The 18,633-nt window shown below is 49.0% G+C and overlaps 1 protein-coding gene and 1 pseudogene across 2 annotated transcripts; both read right to left on the minus strand.

Annotated features, from left to right (window-relative positions):
* LOC100436533 (golgin subfamily A member 6B-like) lies at positions 1–18,046 on the minus strand. 2 transcript variants are annotated; one of them, XM_054531663.2, is made up of 20 exons: positions 17,955–18,046; positions 13,962–14,176; positions 12,037–12,190; positions 10,230–10,349; positions 8,227–8,307; positions 7,335–7,373; positions 7,001–7,051; positions 6,819–6,900; positions 6,616–6,722; positions 5,501–5,587; positions 5,285–5,392; positions 5,005–5,092; positions 4,070–4,617; positions 3,713–3,793; positions 2,312–2,387; positions 1,789–1,880; positions 1,129–1,231; positions 943–1,046; positions 697–853; positions 1–610 (listed from the first exon to the last, which is right to left on the minus strand). In XM_054531663.2, exons 2-20 carry the CDS (start codon positions 14,003–14,005, stop codon positions 396–398), a joined length of 2,337 nt encoding a protein of 778 aa, XP_054387638.2. In that variant the 5' UTR covers positions 14,006–14,176; positions 17,955–18,046; the 3' UTR covers positions 1–395. The 2 variants fall into 2 exon arrangements, with proteins under 2 accessions (XP_054387638.2, XP_054387639.2); XM_054531664.2 differs by lacking the exons at positions 13,962–14,176; positions 17,955–18,046 and having other exon boundaries at positions 3,680–3,793; positions 12,037–12,251.
* LOC129050048 (uncharacterized) overlaps positions 17,327–18,633 on the minus strand; it is a 12,621-nt pseudogene continuing 11,314 nt past the window's right edge.

Consider the following 18,633-nt stretch of genomic DNA (forward strand, 5'->3'; position numbering starts at 1 on the left):
GCCGAATATAAGCAAATTTTATCTGAATTCTGTAATGAATATACATGCTGCAATAACATTAAAAAAGCGTGGCAGTCCGTTCCAAACCAGTAAGAATAGTTTTGTGCAAATAGTGGGTCTTTGTGTGTTTGAATTCCCACCACCTAAGGGCAAACTCGATATGTGTGCTAATGACCTACAATTATCAAATTAAAAACAAAAACGCTAAAGGATGCCAGAGTGAACATCAGGGAAAGAGCCACTCTCCCTTAACTTTTTACAAATAAATTTAAACTGTAAATTAGAAACACAAATAAACGTGAGTGGCTCTAACATTCAAATGGAGTAAAGGAATTGTGTAGGAGACCAACCCCATAACTTTGTGTTGTTGTTCTTTTAAATTTCTTGACCAGCTCTTAGATGATGATGATGTTTATCTCCCTGTTCTCGGCTGCCCGGTAAAAGAATGGCACGCAGGGTTTGCTGGCCAAGCCTGGGTGCTCCTGGGTGTCCTGACTTACAGGAGGCAGCTGCACAATCTGCTCTGCAGTGGGGTTGTCATGGGGAGAACCCTCCCTGGTCACTGCTGGTGCAGGCTCCACACTGTCATCCAGGTTCACCTCATAAAAATCTTTGGAGAGAGGGAGGCGGAGGTCTGAGCACAGTGCTAGCCTCCCCTGCTCCTGCCTGCCCACCCCGCCTGAGGGCTGTACTCACCATCATGCTCACCAGCAGCCCCAAGTTCCTTGGGGCCTGGGGCCCCTGGAGTGGGCTCATCAGGAGGGTTCTGGGCAGTGGTGAGGAATTTGTCATGCCCCTCGTTGTAGTCGTCCCCAAGTGGCCACATCAGCTCCTGCATCTCCAGTAGATTTTCCTGAATGGAGGGGTGCTCAGCTGCCACTCCAGAGCCAGCACCAGCGCCCATGCCAACCCCCACCCCCACAAAGATGTTGCACACCCTACCTTTGTTTCCTCCTCGTTCTGGGCCAGACTGATGACATCCTCCATCTCCTGGTGCCGCGTGTTTGGCACTGCCCCCTGGCTCTCATATACGGTGATGTACTCTCCTGCGAGAGGACACGGCTCAGACACTGGGGCCCCTCCGATGGCCCTGCAGCTCCCCCTGCCATGCCCTGGCCTCCCGCTCACTCATGCCATCTGTCGCTCCAGAGAGCTGGATGAATCCAATCTCTAGTTTTTCCACCTGCTCCTTCCTGTCTGCCTTCTCCTTCCGGAGGTCCATAAAGCCACTCTGGAGCCAAAATAATGGGGTCACATCTCGGGACATACCTGTCCTGCCCCGCCCCCACTTTTCTTGGCCCATGCCAGGACTTACCTTCACCTTCTCCATGGCCTCCTTCAGGGCCCAGTACCTCTCCCCACACACAAACTCACCCCCAGTCCCTGGGACTGAGGCCTCTGCCTCTGGCTCCTTCCAGGCCGAGGCCACCAGATGAGCCAGGTGTGGGCAGCACAGCCTTCGCACCTTCTGCTGCCCACATAGCCGTGCCTGCCTCTCCTGGGAACTGGCTCCAGCGGAGTTGAAAAATGCCACTTGAAGGCAAGAGGTGAGTATTCTTGTAGGGGCATACACAGAACAAATGGGGCAGGGAGGTGGAGCACAGCCCCTTCCCTTGGGGCCTCAGAGAGTGCACCTGTTGATCACAGGTGAAATGGTGTCTGACCACTGGCTCCCAGAAGGGGTGAGGGTCCAGAGCAATCAGAAGGCTGGGAAACCAAGAGCATAAGGGGGTCTGGGAGGGACCACAGAGGAAGGTGGCAAAGCGGGGCGGGGAAATTCAGGCTCACCGTGGACTCCCGGCTCTCCAGGTCTTCTAGGATGTTTGGCATGGGCTGAGGCGCCTCCTCCTCCTCACTGTCCAGACGTCGTGCTCCATCTCCTGTGGGGAGGTGGCCAGAGGGGTCCTCAGGCAACCCAACAAGGGTGGTAATGTGAGCCCACCTCTGTCCCCACACTTACTGTGTAACCCTGAGCCAGCCCCTCCGCAAAGGGGAATGAGCTGCTGTTCTTGATTTTTCCTTTTCAGAACCAAGATCTTGCTATATTGCCCAGGCACAGTCCCACTACTGGTCAGTGCAGAAGTTCTGACCTTCTCCCTTTCTGATCTGGGCCAGTTCACTCATCCTTAGGCAACCTGGTGGCCCCTGCTCCCAGGAGATCACCATATTGATGCCGAACTTAGTGCAGACACCCGGTTGGCATAACGACCAGCTGTTCTAGAGGTCTCTTCCAACCCCTCAGTCCTGTGCTGCTAACAGTCCCCCATTCTTCCTGGGGCTCTCTCCTCTTCCTCTGAGTGGTCTCCTGTACCTTCTCCAGGGAGAGCCATGAGGCTCAACTGGGTCTCCAGCTGTTGGTTCTGCTGGCTGGCAGCTTCTAGGTGCTCCTAAGGGGATGGAAAACAGAGTGAGAAGGCACAGAAATTGCCAAGTCATCCCCCTTGGGGTCCCGTCCTCAGCAACTCCCTCCCCTGGGTCTCCTGCAGCTTTTGGCGGGCCATCTCAGCCACTGCGTTGCCCCAAGCTTCCTGCTGGTGCAGCTGGTCCACGAGCTGGGTCTGCAGCAGTAACTGCCTGTGCAACGCCTCCTTCTCAGAGGTCAGCTGCTGATAGGTGGCCACCTACTGCTGCAGGTGACCCAGGTACTAATCTCACTGCTGATGCAGACTCTGAGACTCTTGGCTCTTCAGCTCCACCTGCAGGAAGACCCTGGGCATGAAGGTATGTGGTGGCTGGCTTCCAGATTCTGGGCCCATTAATAGGGTAGCGAGGGCACTGTGGGGCTCTGTCACCTGCCGAGGACCCCTGTCCCTTTCTCTAGGCCTAAGAGGCTTCCTCCCTTGCCTAGAACCCCCTACCTCCTTCCCCAGCCTCAAATCTCATGAAGAAATTTAAATCTTCTTCCCTCAATTTAAACTGTAGGCCACAGACTGGTGGAAAAGCAGAGGGAGCCAACCACCATCTGCTAAGTGTGCTACATGCCTAATGCTTTCCATGTATTCTCTCATTCAATCCTCAGCACCTCTGCAAGGAAAATGCTAACTTCCTTTTGAAGTTAAAGAAACAGAGACTTAGAGATGAACAGTAGTTGAATGGTGACCAGTGGAACCCAGGCCAGAATCCAGTTTGAATCTAAGGAGGCTTTTTTGTTTTGTTTTGAGACAGTGTCACTCTGTGGCCCAGGCTGGAGTGCAGTGGTGCAGTCTCAGCTCACTGCAACCTCCACCTCCTGGGCTCAAGTGATTCTCGTGCCTCAGCCTCCTGAGTAGCTGGGATTACAGGCATGCGCCACCATGCCTGGCTAATTTTTTGTTGTTGTTGTAATTTTAGTAGAGGTGAGGTTTCGCCATGTTGGCCAGGCTGGTCTCAAACTCCTGACCTCAAGTGATTCTCCTGCCTCAGCCTCCCAAAGTGCTGGGATTACAGCTGTGAACCACCATGCCTGGATAAGGAGCCTCTTATCACTGTCTCTTCCCCTATGATTGGGCGGCTCCATGCATCTAGCTGGGATGATGATGTCCAGATCTGGGAGGAGCCCAGGGCTACCCACCTCTAAAAGTCAGAGGGCAGGAAGCAAGAAACAGTCATAGGGCTGCCCTGGAGGGTCCTGGGGTCACCTGCCCCCCAGCTGGAGCTGCCTTTGGCCTGGCACCTCCCCTCCCCAGAGGCTGGTGCCCACCTCCCAGCCCTTCTTGGATGGGGTGGAGGTTACCATCTTCTTCACATCGTCTAGCTTCTCCTGCAGCTCCTTTACGTGCTGCTGCAATTGCAGTGCACTCTTGTTCTCGTTGTTCTGCACAGAGAGATGCAATCAGTTTCCATCTACTGCAGCTGGAGACACCAGAACTTGGTGTCTGCCTCCCATGTCACCGGGGAGGGTGGAGGCAGGTTAGAAAAATCATCCCTTCTCCCCCACAGCCATCAGAGCAGGGCCTGATGAGCTGTAGCTCACAGGTGCCTTTAGAAGTTCCATTTCATGTGAGGGCTACACTGCCCCATTTTACAGGTGGGGAAACAAAGGCCTGGAGGGATAGGGATGAGGGCAGGCTCCCCAGGTGGGGCAACCCACCAGATCCTTGAAGCTGCACTGTGGTTCAGCCAGCTGCTTGTCGAGCTTGTGGTTCTGGGAGAGCATGAGCCTCTCCTGCTTTCGCAGCCTCTCCTCCTGCTTTTGTAGCCTCTCCTCCTGCTTTTGTAGCCTCTCCTCCTTCTTCCACAGTCTCTCCTCCTGGTCCCACAGCCTCTTTTCCTGCTTTCGCAGCCTCTCCTCCTCCTTTCGCAGCCTCTCCTCCTGCTTGCGTAGCCTCTGCTCCTGCTTTCGCAGCCTCTCACCCTGCTCCCCTAGCGTCTTCTGCTGCTCCTGAAGCATCTCGTTTTGTTCACACAGTCTCTTCTGCTCCCACACCCTCCACTCCTTCTGCTCTCGGAGCATCTCCTCCTGCTCCTGGAGTCTCTGCTTTTGTTCCTTGCTCAAGAGACTCAAGGCCTGATTGTTTTCCACCTGGGATTGGAGCTTTCCCTCCAGACCCTCCACTTCCTGCCTCAGGTGTTTGGCCTCATCTTGTAGCTGTTCCACCAAAGAGGTCACTGCTGGGGGCGCCAGGGATGGGGGCTCAGCTGAGAAACCAAGCAGACAATAAGGGCCTCTGGATTCCCCACCCCCTCCCCCCCACCAAAAAAAACCCTCCTCTTGATGCACAGCTCTTCTCAGGCTTCCCAAACTTGGTCTAACTGCTAATGATTCCTCGCACCCGATGGTAGCCAATTTCCAAGCCACTTTCACATAGAGAGCACTGTGGGTGGCTGAAAATGGGCACTCCTCCCTCTTTGCTGATGGGGACCCTGAGGCTCATGGAGATGACAAAGCTTGCCGTCTATTGGCACAGACCTCTTTCCCTCTGCCTCAAAGCCCTTCCATCCGCCCACCTCCCTGGGACATTCTAGGCCACTCCTACAGACCTCTGATGACAGTCCTGCTCCCAGGTCACACCAGCCCCATCTTACCCATCTGGTTTTGGAGTTCAGACAAGCTCCTCTCCAGCTCCTGTATCCGATGTATGTCACTCTTCTTCTCTTCCTTCAATGTGCGAGCCTGCCCAAAGCACAGGGGAAAGGGCCCTGGAGAGAGGGGCTGGTGGCTGGACAGGCTACCATCTCCCTCTCTGCCCCCATCTCCACAAAGCCCAGACCCAAGACCACCTCTGGCTGTACTATTCCCATTTTACAGATGCCCAGAAAGATCCAGTGACCTATCTAAGGTGGGGGCTGAGAGGTCAGGTCTCACCTCCACCGACATTTTCTGCATCCTCTCTTGCCACCGGGCCCTCTCTCCTTTTATGTGTTCAGCGTATTTGTCTTTCTGTAGCTGGACTTGTTTTAATGACTCTGTCACCTGCAAGAAATGGGCACAGAAGTTAGGAAGGGCTGTCACTGGTCCTCACCTGCTCCTGGCCACCTGGGGTCATCTTCCTTCCACATCCCTCCCTCTGCAAAGCCTCACCTGTGTCACATGTGCGTTCAGCAGCGCCCGCTCCTTTATGGTCTGCTGTAACCGCCGCTGGAGGACCGCTTCACTGCAGCTTGAGGACTGGATGGTGAAGAGTGAGAAGTTTTGATCTGGGGAGCCCAGGCAGTGCCCCTTAAAAGGGCTAGGGCTAGGCTCAATATACAACTTGGTTAGTAAAGATCAAGGCATTTCCAAGCCCATGGCGTGGTTATTAAAAGAACTCAGTAAAGTTGGAAGGGACAGGGAAAGAGATCGAATTTACAGCTGGCTAACAGAGGCCCAGAGAGTTCAGATAATATTGCTGTTGTTATTACTGTTATTACTACCACTGCTTGAACCATCACGGAGTGCTTCACCAGGTTCCATGCTACAAGCCCATTTCATCCTCACAAACACCATATGAGACAATTACTAGGATTACCTCTCTTGTGTAGATGAAAAACATCGAGTGTTCGAGGTTAAGTGCTTGCTTAAGATCACTTAGACAGAGCTGGGATTTGAACACCCAGGTCTATCCTATTCCCTAAGCCCATTTTTCTTGCTGGGGATGGGGGCACAGATAGGAAGGGGGTAATTAATCTTTTGTTCACTTTTTGAAAGGATGATACATTCATATAGTCCAAAACTCAGAAGGTATAGAAGGGAGGTGTCTCCCAGGCACCCTTTACTCTCTCCTGAGTTTTTTATGAATGCTTGCAGACATGTTTTTGTATATTATCATAGTACACACACACACAAACACACACACACAACACACCCCGTTTCTCTACAGAAACAGTAACATACTAAAGGTACTCTTCTGTACCTTCACAGAACAACTACCCAATACCCCACCTAGGACTTGGCCAAGGCCACAGCCAGGAAAGGGCAGGGCAGGCACTTGGCCTCTGAGCTCTGCATCCAGTGCTCACTCCCAACAGTGCCCCCCAACTCACCCACAGCAGCTGACTCAGCCCCAGGCTGCCTCTAACAACCCTACACAAAAGTAGTGAGAAATGACCATGCTGCCTTCTGGGCAGGACACTCCATCCTGCAGAAGGGACCTTTAGGCTCACTCCTCCATCTGGGAAGCCAGGCTGCCAGGGGATGGGGCAGCTGGTTGGACTCACCCTGTCCTCTTCCTGCTGCTGTGTAGACACAGCACAGAGAGCCCGCTCCAATTCTTGAATACGCTGTAAGGAGTATTGCAGGCGGCCAGCCAGATCCTTGGACTCTTCTGTAATGAGAGAGGTTGAGATGGGGCCCAAAGGACTCCCCCTAAAGACCTGTCAAAGTGCCAGGTTGAAGGATGATGGGGTGCCCAGATTCCCACCTTCAAAGTGTTGGGCAGCAGGTTTAGTACGGTATAGGGTGGTCTTCAAGTCTGCCTTTTCCAATGTGAGGATGTTGATTGTCTGGAATTGAATGTTTGGGAGAAAAGCCAAGCAAATGCTGAAAGAGAAGGAAAGACACATTCTCCAGAGGACGGGAGAAAGCTCCCCACCCTCCACTCACCTCTAACTGCTCCGTTTGTGCTTTGTGTATTTCATTGTTTGCTTTCTTTGCCTATAGGAAGAGGAAGACAGAGCTCTTACAACGGGGAGGCAGAGATGGCACAGCAAGAGACATGGCCCCAGAATGCCACCGATGCCCCAGGACAGGGCCACCAATGTCCCAGGACAGGCCCACCCATGGGACCAGGTTATCAGGGACCCTGTGGGGATGGGGTGGAATCTGAGGGGTGAGCCTTCTTCCCCAGGCTGGGAGTGGGCAAGTCGAGATTGGCGCCTCTACATCTGAGTGCCCCCCAAACCCAGCAGTCATGTTGTGAGCAAAGAAATCACGTTACTTCTTCCAGCTGATGTTCCACTTCTTTCTTCTGCTCTTTCTGTGGGGAGAGTCAAATTCAGGTGACTGAGAGTGGCCCCCTCAACTCTATTCCCCAGACCAGGAAGTGGTAGGCAGGGACCAGGAATGGATTTTAAAGGCAACATTCTCAGACCCAGTGGCAATACAAACTGGCCAACACTCCTCAAGCTCCCAAGGACAGAGGATTTGAGTCTTTGTTGGTTTTTGCCCACAGCCACAGAACTCAAAGTCTGAATCTGGATTCTCTTGAAAGGACAGAACATAAACCTCTAGAGAGGGAGTCTCAGGAAGGCCCACCCTTCTGCCAGCTTGTGATTTAGAAAGGTGCCTTCATTCAACAAACTTACTGAGCACATACGGGCCAGCTACAGTTCTTCACAGCAGATATAGGATGGAAAAGGAAGACAGGAGCCCTTGGCCCTCAGCTTTCCATTCTAGGGGCCTTTAAATCTCAGACTCTCAGAGCTAACAGGGACCTTTGATGCTCTACCTCCTCCGGAAACACGAGCCCAAGGAGGACAGGTGGCTTGTCCAGACTCAAAGCAAATTAGGGACTGAGTCAGGGCAGAAATACAGGGCCCCTGACAACCAGTCAGGCTAGCACTTCCCTGAGAGGTGACAACCCCAGGGCATGTGTGGCAAGGACTGGAGCAGGGGTGTCTGGAGAAGAGAGAGTCGGCAAAGAGGGCAGCGACAAAAGAGCCATGCTGCATGCTCCTTGCTCTGGGGTCCCTCCTGGTGAGGCCTGTGTGCTCCAGCTCCCCATTTGCCATTGGCAACAGGGTCCCCCAGCCCCTTTCTTCAGGGCCCCAAGGGGAAACTAAAGCCCAGCATTGGCAGCGTGGAATCAGGGGACCCCACTGGACTCTTACCAATGATTCTATGTTTTCATTGAGTTGATGGATAGTCATGGAGCTTGACTCCAGGGCTACTGCTAGTCCTTGGTACTGGCTCTGAGGCACATGCAGAGAGGAGGAGTTGGAAGAGGATTGTGGGGAGAGGTAAAGAGAACAATCATTAGGGCTGGGGTGTATGTGGGCTGTCTCAGCTGGCAGAGGGTCTCCCAGCCCCCCACTGTGAGAGGAGGTTGGAGGGCTGGCCTGCAAAGTCACTGCACCTCGGCCCAGGGCCTCTTACTTCCAGATCCTTCAGGGTAACAGATGATGCAAGAGTAATAAAAATGAGAAATTTAAAAAAAAGAACTTACATGGGAAATAGTTATGTATATAGAGAAAGTATAAAAACAGCAAGAAGTCAGGCACAGTGGCTCACACATGTAATCCCAGCAGTTCGGGAGGCTGAGGCGAGTGGATCACTTGAGGTCAGGAGTTCAAGACCAGCCTGGCCGACATCGTGAGGCCGCATCTCTACTAAAAATACAAAGATTAGCCAGGTGTGGTGGCAGGTGCCTGTAATCCCAGCTACTCAGGAGGCTAAGGCAAGAGAATCACTTGAACCCGGGAGGCAGAGGTTGTAGTGAGCCAAGATCACACCACTCCACTCCAGTCTGGGTGACAGAATGAGACGCTCTCTCAAAAAAAAAAAAAAAAAAAAAAATGGCCCAAATCCCACATACCTGCTCTGTACGTTATTCCCAAATTACTTTTAAACTTTTAGGTGTCACCATTTCCAAGATGATAAAAGATGTGGAGAAGGAAAAACCCCATCAATCAAGCAGGTGAAGAAGCAGACAGAAACATGCTGAAGGTTAATGGCAGCAACATAAAACAAGGCAGAGGCCAAGTATCCCCCAAGACAGAGAAGCCTCAGGGCCATGCACAGCTGGAGACAGCAAGCCAGAGGGGGGTCTTGGCACTGCCTCACCTTCCACTTGTCCAATGGGAGAGTTCTACCCCATTGGAGTGGTTAAGGTTGGACACCAGCACCTTCAGAATGTCCTGAATCGACAGGAGGTGACAAGGGAAAAACAAGGGCAGGGGGCAAAAGACAGAAGTGGCTTAGAGAGAAGTAAGAAAGTCAGGGTAGGAGGAAGATGTGGGTTCAGGAAAAGGAAACGCTGAAGAAGAGCAGAGGAGATTAAAACCATGGCCTGTGCCATTCTTCCAAATGGCCACCTGCTGCCTTGCCAGGGGCAGGAACAAATAGATGGAAAAGTCTCCTGAGTGATGTAGTCACAGAGTGGAGTCAGCTGACCAACACAGCTCTTAATATGCTCACTGGACCCCTCTCCTCAGGCCCAGGACATGTGTGATGAATCTGGTGGAGCTCCAGACCTCCACCTCCATTAAAAAAAACCAGACTCCTGAGTAAGAGTTCACCTGAACTAAGGGGACTCCAGCTAAAAAACAAGTTTGAAAGACACTGATCTTATCCAGTATCATCTTACAGAGTAGGAAACTGAGGCCCAGTGGAAGAAGTGATTTTTCTGTGGTCACCCAGCAAGCTGGTGGCAAGTTAGAGCTTCTCTTACTCCTAGGGCCTGGGGCTCTCCTCACCACACCCTGGGCCCCCTTCAGTGACTCCTAATGGGACAGCCTGATGGCAAGTGGCTGTACTCATTAGCCCAGCTTCCCCTTGAGAATGGGGATCAGGAAAATCAAACAGCAATGACCATTTCCTGGGTATCCTGGGTGTTTACAGCAGGCCATGTACTAGGGGTTAACATGAAAACAACAATAATAAGGAATCTCATTTAAACTTCACAAATGGAAGTCAAAGAATACTACCCCTATTTTACAGATGTGAAAAGAGAGGCTCAAAGAGCTCAAGCAACTTGCCATAAATCAGATCCCTAGCAGATGGAGAAGCAGGATTCAAACCGAGAATTCTTAACCAGTACCCAGCAATCTCAACAATTACCCTCTACTGCCCCTTGTGCCCCCTGTCCCCAGGAGCCTGGCCAGCCAAGACTCACATCCCCAGGTGAATGGCAACCACCAGAAGTGGTTGTCTCAGGGCTACTGCCAGTTTTTTTCTTTTTTATCTTCGCTCCTCTTGCAACACCAGGGCTGCTCCTCTGCTGATATTCTTTTAGCTGTGGGAAAGAAGAGTAGTAATACACATGAGAACTACCAGCCCCTACAGCCACACCCTCCTTGCAGTTTTTGCAAAATACTCTTATACACCATCTGATTTAATGCCACCAACAACTGTACAAGGTGTTTTCACAATCACTTAGTGATTGACAGGGATGGATATTATGGCTAAAAAAAAGTGGGGGGGCAATAATGGAACTTAAACTCAGTCTTCTGACTCCAAGCTCTGGGGTTTTGCCATGAATCAGCAGCTGCCAGGGACCAAATCCAGAGGCAGACGTAGAAAAGTCAACATTACATAGGCAGGAACTACACGCTGTGTGGTTTAGAGTCATACATCCTCACATGTCTGTTAGTGTGAGGAAGTGCACCAATATCTCTCACACTTTTATATCAATGTGTGCTCATGGCAGAAGGCAGCTTTTTTGTTAAATCTGGGAATTTATCAGAAAGCGGACAACCCAAGTCTCATTTCAGAGAGAAGTCTGGTATACTCTTAGAAACCTAAGTGAGGGTCATCCCTAAGTACACTAATGTTTTTTCTCTCTCAGGAGAATCAAGGGAAACTGATGCTTCAGAAAGATCTCCCACATTCATCCTGTGGCACTCAATGTGCTCCAAGTTGAGATGATATGAGGAAGAGTCAAGCTGTCAAGTTCAGTTTCCCAAGATCTATTCCATAGAAGGTGAGCAAATCTCACTTCAGAGACCACTGACTGAAGGGCAGTCTGGTCCCAGAACCATGGAGAATTAGAATATGAGGTGGAGAACTCAGAAAAAAATGTTCAAGTCTCTCTGGAGAGTAGAAGCCTGGGAGAAAACCAAACCAAACCCATTCTCCCATTACCACCCAGAGATACTGTCAACGTTTTGAGCTCACAGGGGAAGTGTAGGCTTTTCACACTGTCGATGTCTATGTGAAGGGAGTAAGGCAGCCTGAAACCTCTTGCTCCTAGGTCCCATAGTCCCCATTTCCCTTCTAGCTGCAAATTTGTGCTGTGACCAGAGGTACCAGAAGTGGGGTGAGAATGCTTAGGGGACTGGGTTGTTAGATCAAAGTCCGGTCTTGCAGCAGTAATGACAGTTCCTAGGGGGACTGTGACATCACTACATTCCACTCCTCCTGGGGGTGGGGGGAACCACATCAGTGCAATGGCTGAGTTGCTGCTCCATGATGGGGGAGGGAGGTGTAGGGCTGGCACCCAGGTCCTTGGAGATTCATCCATTCCAGAGAGCCCAGGGAGGTCGGGCTTGGGTCAACAGGAGGGGAGAGCAGAGTCTGCTCAGGGAACCCCAGGAGTCACCAGTGCAAAGTCACCCAGGGATGACTGGTGATGCTGGGGGGTTGGGGCTGGGGGACCCAGGTCCTTGGAGAGGTGAGCCCAAAGAACCCAGGGAGGTTGGGCTTGGGGCGGCAGGACGTGAGGGCTGAATATGGAGCAGGGAGCCCCAGCAGTCACCTGCCCAAAGTCACTGCAGGGTGATTGGCGAGGGCAGAGGCTGGGCTGCTGGCTGAAGGGGCGGGGCTTACTGACAAGACTTTGGTGGGGGGAGCCCAGAGGTGCCGGGGTAGAGGGGCCCAGCCCGGTGTGCCTCAGGAGTGGTATGGACTCTGGGAGTGGTCTTGTCATCGGAGGGGATCTCTGGCTAGGTTGGGGGGCCATGACCTTTTTCTTGGCTTTTTACCTTTTTCTTGGCTGCTGCCAATTTGTTCTGTCGAGTTTCTTCTAACATCATGGGGTGGGGAGGGCCGTAGGGTTGGGGCCACATCAGCGAACACCTCCAGGCACCTGCCAGGCTGCTGTGTGACTGAGCCAGAGGAGGCGTAACCAGGACCACACTAGAATGCAGAATAGGGGTGTGGCCTTAATGCTCCAATCCCATTGGTCAATGAGAAAGATGCAAGGGAAAGGAGGCGTGGCCAGACAGCAGTGTGTCCAGAGGAACCTGTGACATCACAAGGAAAGCTGCACATGCAACTGCTGTCCCCGCCCTCTTGGGGAGAGGGGCGGGGCCTGCCTACTCTGGGAGAGGGGAGGGCCGGTTTTTGCTTTAAAATGTTAAAAATAAACTTTAAAAATATATGTGTTTACACTTTATATATATGTGTGTCAGTGTGTGTGTGTCTACATGTTCCTCCAGAGCTGTCTTCATTATCCAGCTTCTATGCATGGTCTGTGACTTTGGCCTATATTTTTCATCTTCAGATGGAGTATAAGAAGTACCAGTATTACCCCAGTTAAGACACAAATCCTATAAAAATGGAAAATCCATAGCATGTTTGACGATTAATGAATGAAGTGGACTATGTTATTCAACATTCCAATAAGGTAAAATAATCACAATGATTTCTCTGTTTTGGAAAAAACATTTCTCTTATTCTCCTACATTATTAAGATTTTTTAAAAAACAAGAAACATGTCTAATATCTTTAAAAACACAAAGCTTTTGGGCTGGGTGTGGTGGCTCACACCTGTAATCCCAGCACTTTGGGAGGCCTAGGTGGGTGGATCACTTTAGGTTAGGAGTTCAAGACCAGCCTGGCCAACATAGTGAAACCCCATCTCTACTCGAAATACAAAAACTGGCCAGATGTGGTGGTGGGTACCTGCAATCCCAGCTACTCGGGAGGCTGAGGCAGGAGAATCACTTGAACCCACGAGGCGGAAGTTGCAGTGAGCCAAGTCACGTCACTGCACTCCAGCCTGGGTGACAGACTGAGACTCTATCTCAAAAAAAAATAGTCAAAAATAAATAAAAACACAAAGCTTTCCATTTAATAAGCACTCAAAGGTCTTTATTGGTTTAAAGCATATACAAGGCCTATTTTTCTAGAATCACCTGGCCTCCCTAGGCCTTGCAAATGAAACTGAATTTCTCACTTGATACTTGGCTATGACTTGCAATCGTGAAAACCAAGAATTGTGTTATGTCACTGTGTATTGCTTGTTACCCGAATTCCACACTAGGCTGGGATCAAGGGTTGAATGTTTCATGATTTGCTCCATAACCTGTGAGCTTCTTTTCCTACACCAAACTAAGTTTTGTTCTAGAGTTCTACAATTTACAGTTAGTAGACAAGAGTGGTTCTCAAAAATGTAGTCTCTGGACTAGCAGCACCACCAGAATCTGAGAACTTTTTGTAAGTGCAAATTCTCAGGCCCCACCCTGGACATGGTGAATCAGAAACTCTGGAGTAGGGCTTAGCAATCTGTGCTGCAGTCATCCCTCCAGGTGTTCAAGAACCTCTGGCATACAGCAGGTAGAAAAATGTGTTTCCTTCTGTAGGTCCAAAGCCAGGGATACCATATGTTCTGTCTTGATATGAAACAATGACATGCAATTAAAAGACATAAATCTCCTTCCTGCTCCCACCCTCCATCCAACGTGTTTTATTTTCATGAGTTAAATAAGAAAACAAATGGCAATCAGAGATTCAGCCTAAAAGGTATATTTACAAGTGTCAGTTCTCATCCAGCCTGATCTCATACAATACCATTTACACCCTCTTACCTCTCAAGTTTTTTAAAAAGTGTCCTCACAATGTAAGTCTCAGGCACACTAGCAGTTCTATAATAAGACACCAAGTAGATCAGAATGTCCAAACTTACTAGAGAAGAAAAGTGGAATCACTGGCTGTATTTTCAAATTGCATTCAACAGGAAATATAAGTTTTGAATTCTTTCCACCTTCACACTTCCAAGTTAATAGCATTAAATCAGAATACTCCATTCTTCCAAAGCCTCTAGCCAGGCAAAGTTTTACTGTATTACTTCTTGCTTTCAATGGATATAAAGCAGAGTCCTGCTAGGCACATTTTGTATACCTGCAAAGATGCAGAAGTAAACAGTTCCATCTATTCAATATTAAAACAAAAGTCCTGCAAACCTCAGATGGTGAGTGTAATACTTCAGCACTAGCACCAAAGCCTCAAATATAAAAAGATACCAAGATCACCACAAGCAAACAAAATGAGCTCCCAGCCGGGAGCAGTAGTTCACGCCTGTAATCCTGACACTTTGGCAAGCCAAGGTGGGAGGATCACTTGAAGTCAGGAGTTCAAGACCAGCCTGGGCAGCATAGTGAATTCTCATCTCTACAAAAAATTTTTAAAATTAGCTGGGCATGGTGGCACACACCTATAGTCCTAGCTACTTGGGAGGCTGATGTATGAAAATTGCTTTAGCTCAGGAGTACAAGGCTGTGGTAGCTATGATCATGCCACTGCACTCCAGCCTGGGTGACAGAGCAAGATCTAGATAATTACAGTCTGTCCAGCTCCTGTTTATGTTAAAATGCTTTCAATCAGCAGGATAAAAATTAAGTGAAATGTGACTTTGGGGCTTGGCCAGAAAATAAGCAATGGTGAAACAGGCACTTCCCACAAGAATAAAAATGGCCAATAAACATATAAAAAAGATTCAAGGCCGGGGCTGTGGCTCACACCTGTAATCCCAGCACTTTAAGAGGCCAAGGTGGCTGGATCACCTGAGGTCAGGAGCTTGAGAATGGCCTGACCAACACGGTGAAATCCCATCTCTACTAAAAATTACAAAAATTGGCCAGGCATGGTGGTGGGCACCTGTAATCCCAGCTACTCGGGAAGCTGAGGCAGGAGAATCACTTGAACCCAGGAGGTGGAGGTTGCAGTTATCTGAGATTGCACTGTTGCACACCAGCCTGGGTGATAGATCAAGACTCCATCTCAAAAAAATAAAGTTTCAAAAGCACTAGAAACCAAAGAAATGTAATGAAAACAATGAGATTTTCTCCTTAAATATCAGCAAAGAGGACAAATGGAAGGGGGACACTGGAGCTCTGCCACTGTTGGGAGTATAAACTGAACCAATTTTTCTGCAGGATAATTTGAACATTTCTATTAAAAATCTTAAAACTATTTTATGTTATTTTCCTCCAGAAATTCTCCTTCTGTGAATTCAGCCCCAAAATGCTTTTTTGCGTCCATTAAAATACATATATAAGAAAATTTACTTCTGGAGTGGCAATGATTAACTTAATATACATCGAGCTTTTAAAAAGATCATGCCAAGGATATATTTACTGCCATAGAAATATGCCGAAAACATAGTGACAAAAGACTATATATTATGATTCTACTTTTTAAAATGTTCATATGCATAAAAAAATATAAAAAGCAACAAACCAGAATGTTTTCAGTGGCAAAATTAAAGACTTTTCTTCATATTTTGTCTTCCAAATTATTACAAAAAGAATGCAATTTTCTTTATAATCAGGGAGAAGTATTATTTTCATTTATTTACATAGAAATTTCTTTTCTTTTCCTTATTTTTTCTCATGTACGTATCACATGTACCCTAGAGAGCTTGAATCCCTACCTCTTGAGGTAAATCAGACCATTTCTGTCTCTATCAACTTGCCTCTTTTGGACATTTCAAATCAATGGAATTATACAATATGTGGTCTCATGTCTGGCTTTTTTACTTAGCTAATGTTTTTGAGGTTGGTCCATGACATATAACAGGTTTTGGTAGTTTGTTCCTTTCATTACTGACTAGAAGTCCATTGATGGATATACCACATTTTGTCAGCAGAGAACATTTAAACTTTGCTTTCAACTTCCTATGGTCTAAATGAAACCCTTGGAACACAGGACTTACAGCGAAAGCTGCTGTGCATGTCAAAAGAACTACTTATCAGAACCAGCTTTGTCATCAGGAGCCTGAACTGCTGCAGAAATTTTTACCATTTTGCAACTTCCTTTTTCCAAGCAACTTTTGTGCTACTACACATCAGGACTTTTGAAGCATCTGATACATCCATCTAATAAGGATGAGCATGTGTCTGAGTGGACAAGTAAAACCATCTATGCTACACTGCATATTTTTTCCTCCCCCAGACTGGACCAGGGAATCTCTCAACTTTCTAGAGTATCCTGTCTCTGTTGACAAAGCTGAACAGTATTAAAGATCCTGCTGCCTTTGTTAGGCAGATTTGGAAGGGAGGCCCAACAGCAAGGGTGGAGAGGAAAAAGAGAGGGGAGTTTGTGGAACAGGAAGCCCCCCGGGGTTTGTGCATGGCTCCCAGCTGTTGAGGATGTTGTGGATGGGAAAGTGCTGGTGGTGTCCCCAGGCAAGCCTAGCACCTCTATTGGGCCCAGAAGGTCTTGACTTTGTACACTTACCCATGTTCCAGAAGTGTTTACAAGCTGTTTTTGCTTTTGTTCTTTTCCTAAATAATCATTACTTGGTAGTTAGTTATTAACCTTTCTTTGGGAGAGAGACAGAGCTTTAAAACTGAAGAACGTAAGTTTCATTAAAATATCAAAAATGGAAAAAAGTTACTTTGTAAACAATTTGCTATACAAACCAAATGGCAGCTGCTGAGAATCTCAATAAATGTTAAATGCATTTGCTGCTGTTAGAAGAAATACAGAAAAAAAATTTAAACTACAGAAAAAAATGCATTTGCTGGCAGTGGTACCATTTACCTAAGGTTGCGTCGCTGTGTCATCATGCTGTGGTGGGGGGTATGTGTGGTGAATATGTGTGAAACTTTTCATCTCAGGATGGATCATAATGTGAGCTGCAGTTTTCCTTCCAAATAGGGTTACAAAGTAGTAAAACATGGGCTTGGAAGTGACAGACCTGAGTGAATCAGCCAACCTTAAAGAAAAACTCAATAAAACTAACTTTTAATAATCCTGAGGTTGGTTTTTGAAACAACAGATACAATGATTTACTCTAAGCATCTGGTTATAATTTTGAATCAGTAATACATACTGTCTCGACGCTTTTTTTTTTATGGAAACAGAGGTTTCACCCAGAAAACCCCAAAACAGTGACTTTTTTTTTTTTAAAGACAGGGTGTCACTCTGTCACCCAGACTGCAGTGGAGTGCTGGATCTCAGCTGACTGCAGCCTCGACCTCCCACCTCAGCCTCCCGAGTAGCTGGGACCACAGGCACCACCATACCTGGCCAATTATTGTATTTTTTGTACAGATGGGGTTTTTCCATGTTGCCCAGGGTGGTCTCAAACTTCTAGGCTCAAGCCATTCACCCACTTCAGCCTCCCAAAGTGCTGTGTGTACAGGCACTAGCCACTGTCCGCAACCTGCAGTGACTTTTTAAAACATAAGTTCAAGCATCTCTTCTTAACTCCTTTAATTGGAGGTATCTCTTCTCTCATTCTCCTCATCCTTGGTGTTCCCCCAGAGTTCACTGCTGTCCGGATGTACAACATAGATTTCAAAGTCAAGGCTGGGCTGGGTGCAGTGCCTCACACCTATAATCACAGCACTTTGGGAGTCCAACGCAGGCAGATGGCTTGAGTTCAGGCAAGGTAAGGCAGGCTCCCAAGGCAGAGACTGAGGCTGACCCCTGTAGCCCCCCTACTGCAGGGGAGGAACACCGGGATAGGCAAGGGTCTTAACCTAGAAAGCCCCAGCACTTCCTGGGCCCATCAAGACACCATTGAGGCTTGGTGGTGGTGGAACCCAGGAATGGTCTTTGAACCCACCACCTGGAAGGGGACCAAGGATAGTCCTGGCCCAAAGGCTCCCCTACCTGCAGGCAGTGGGGAGGCCCAGTGAGCGGACCCCAGGAGCCCAGACCATGAGCTTACCTGGCCAAAGACAGCAGCCAGCAACAAGACACCAAAGAGGGCGTGTAGAAAGATCATCACATCGGGGTTGACTGTGGCCGGCACCAGGTTCCTCTGTACTTCTGGAACACACAGGCCTCTCCTTCCTATCCCTGAAGTGCCCCTACAACAGCACCCTGAAGACCAGCCTAATATATGCATTTGACCTGGGTCATCCCCACTGTCGAAGCAACTGCAGTTTCTCACTAGAGAGCCAGGGCAGGGCAGGGTATAGGAGGGGTCCCTGGAAGATGCCCCCAGAATGCCCTGATGCCTAAAATGTTCCCCGTTGGGCCTTCTCAGGGAGGGAGGGTTAAGACAGCCTTGTTCTCTCCAGCTACCTCCATCACCACTGGAGCCCTTACAGGCATCATAGGAGAGAATTGGCTCACTGGAGCCAGGAACAGCATGGACACAGCCCTGGGACTGAGGATAAGTGGGCTCTGGGAGACCATCACTCTTCTTCAAGCTTTGGTCTCCTGGCCCTCTACAAGCCAGGCTGTTTCGGGCTTTGCATTAGGCCTTGCACAGAGACAGAGTTCAAACACAGCTGGTGGACACAGTGGGCTTTAGGGAGGTGGCACATACCTGGTGGTGGGGTCTGGGTAACAGGGAATGGAGGCCCTGGGGCTAGCAGGGCCTGTCTGGAGGTGGCACAATG

Source organism: Pongo abelii, chromosome 16, assembly GCF_028885655.2.
Source record: "Pongo abelii isolate AG06213 chromosome 16, NHGRI_mPonAbe1-v2.0_pri, whole genome shotgun sequence".
Classification (NCBI taxonomy): Eukaryota; Metazoa; Chordata; class Mammalia; order Primates; family Hominidae; genus Pongo; species Pongo abelii.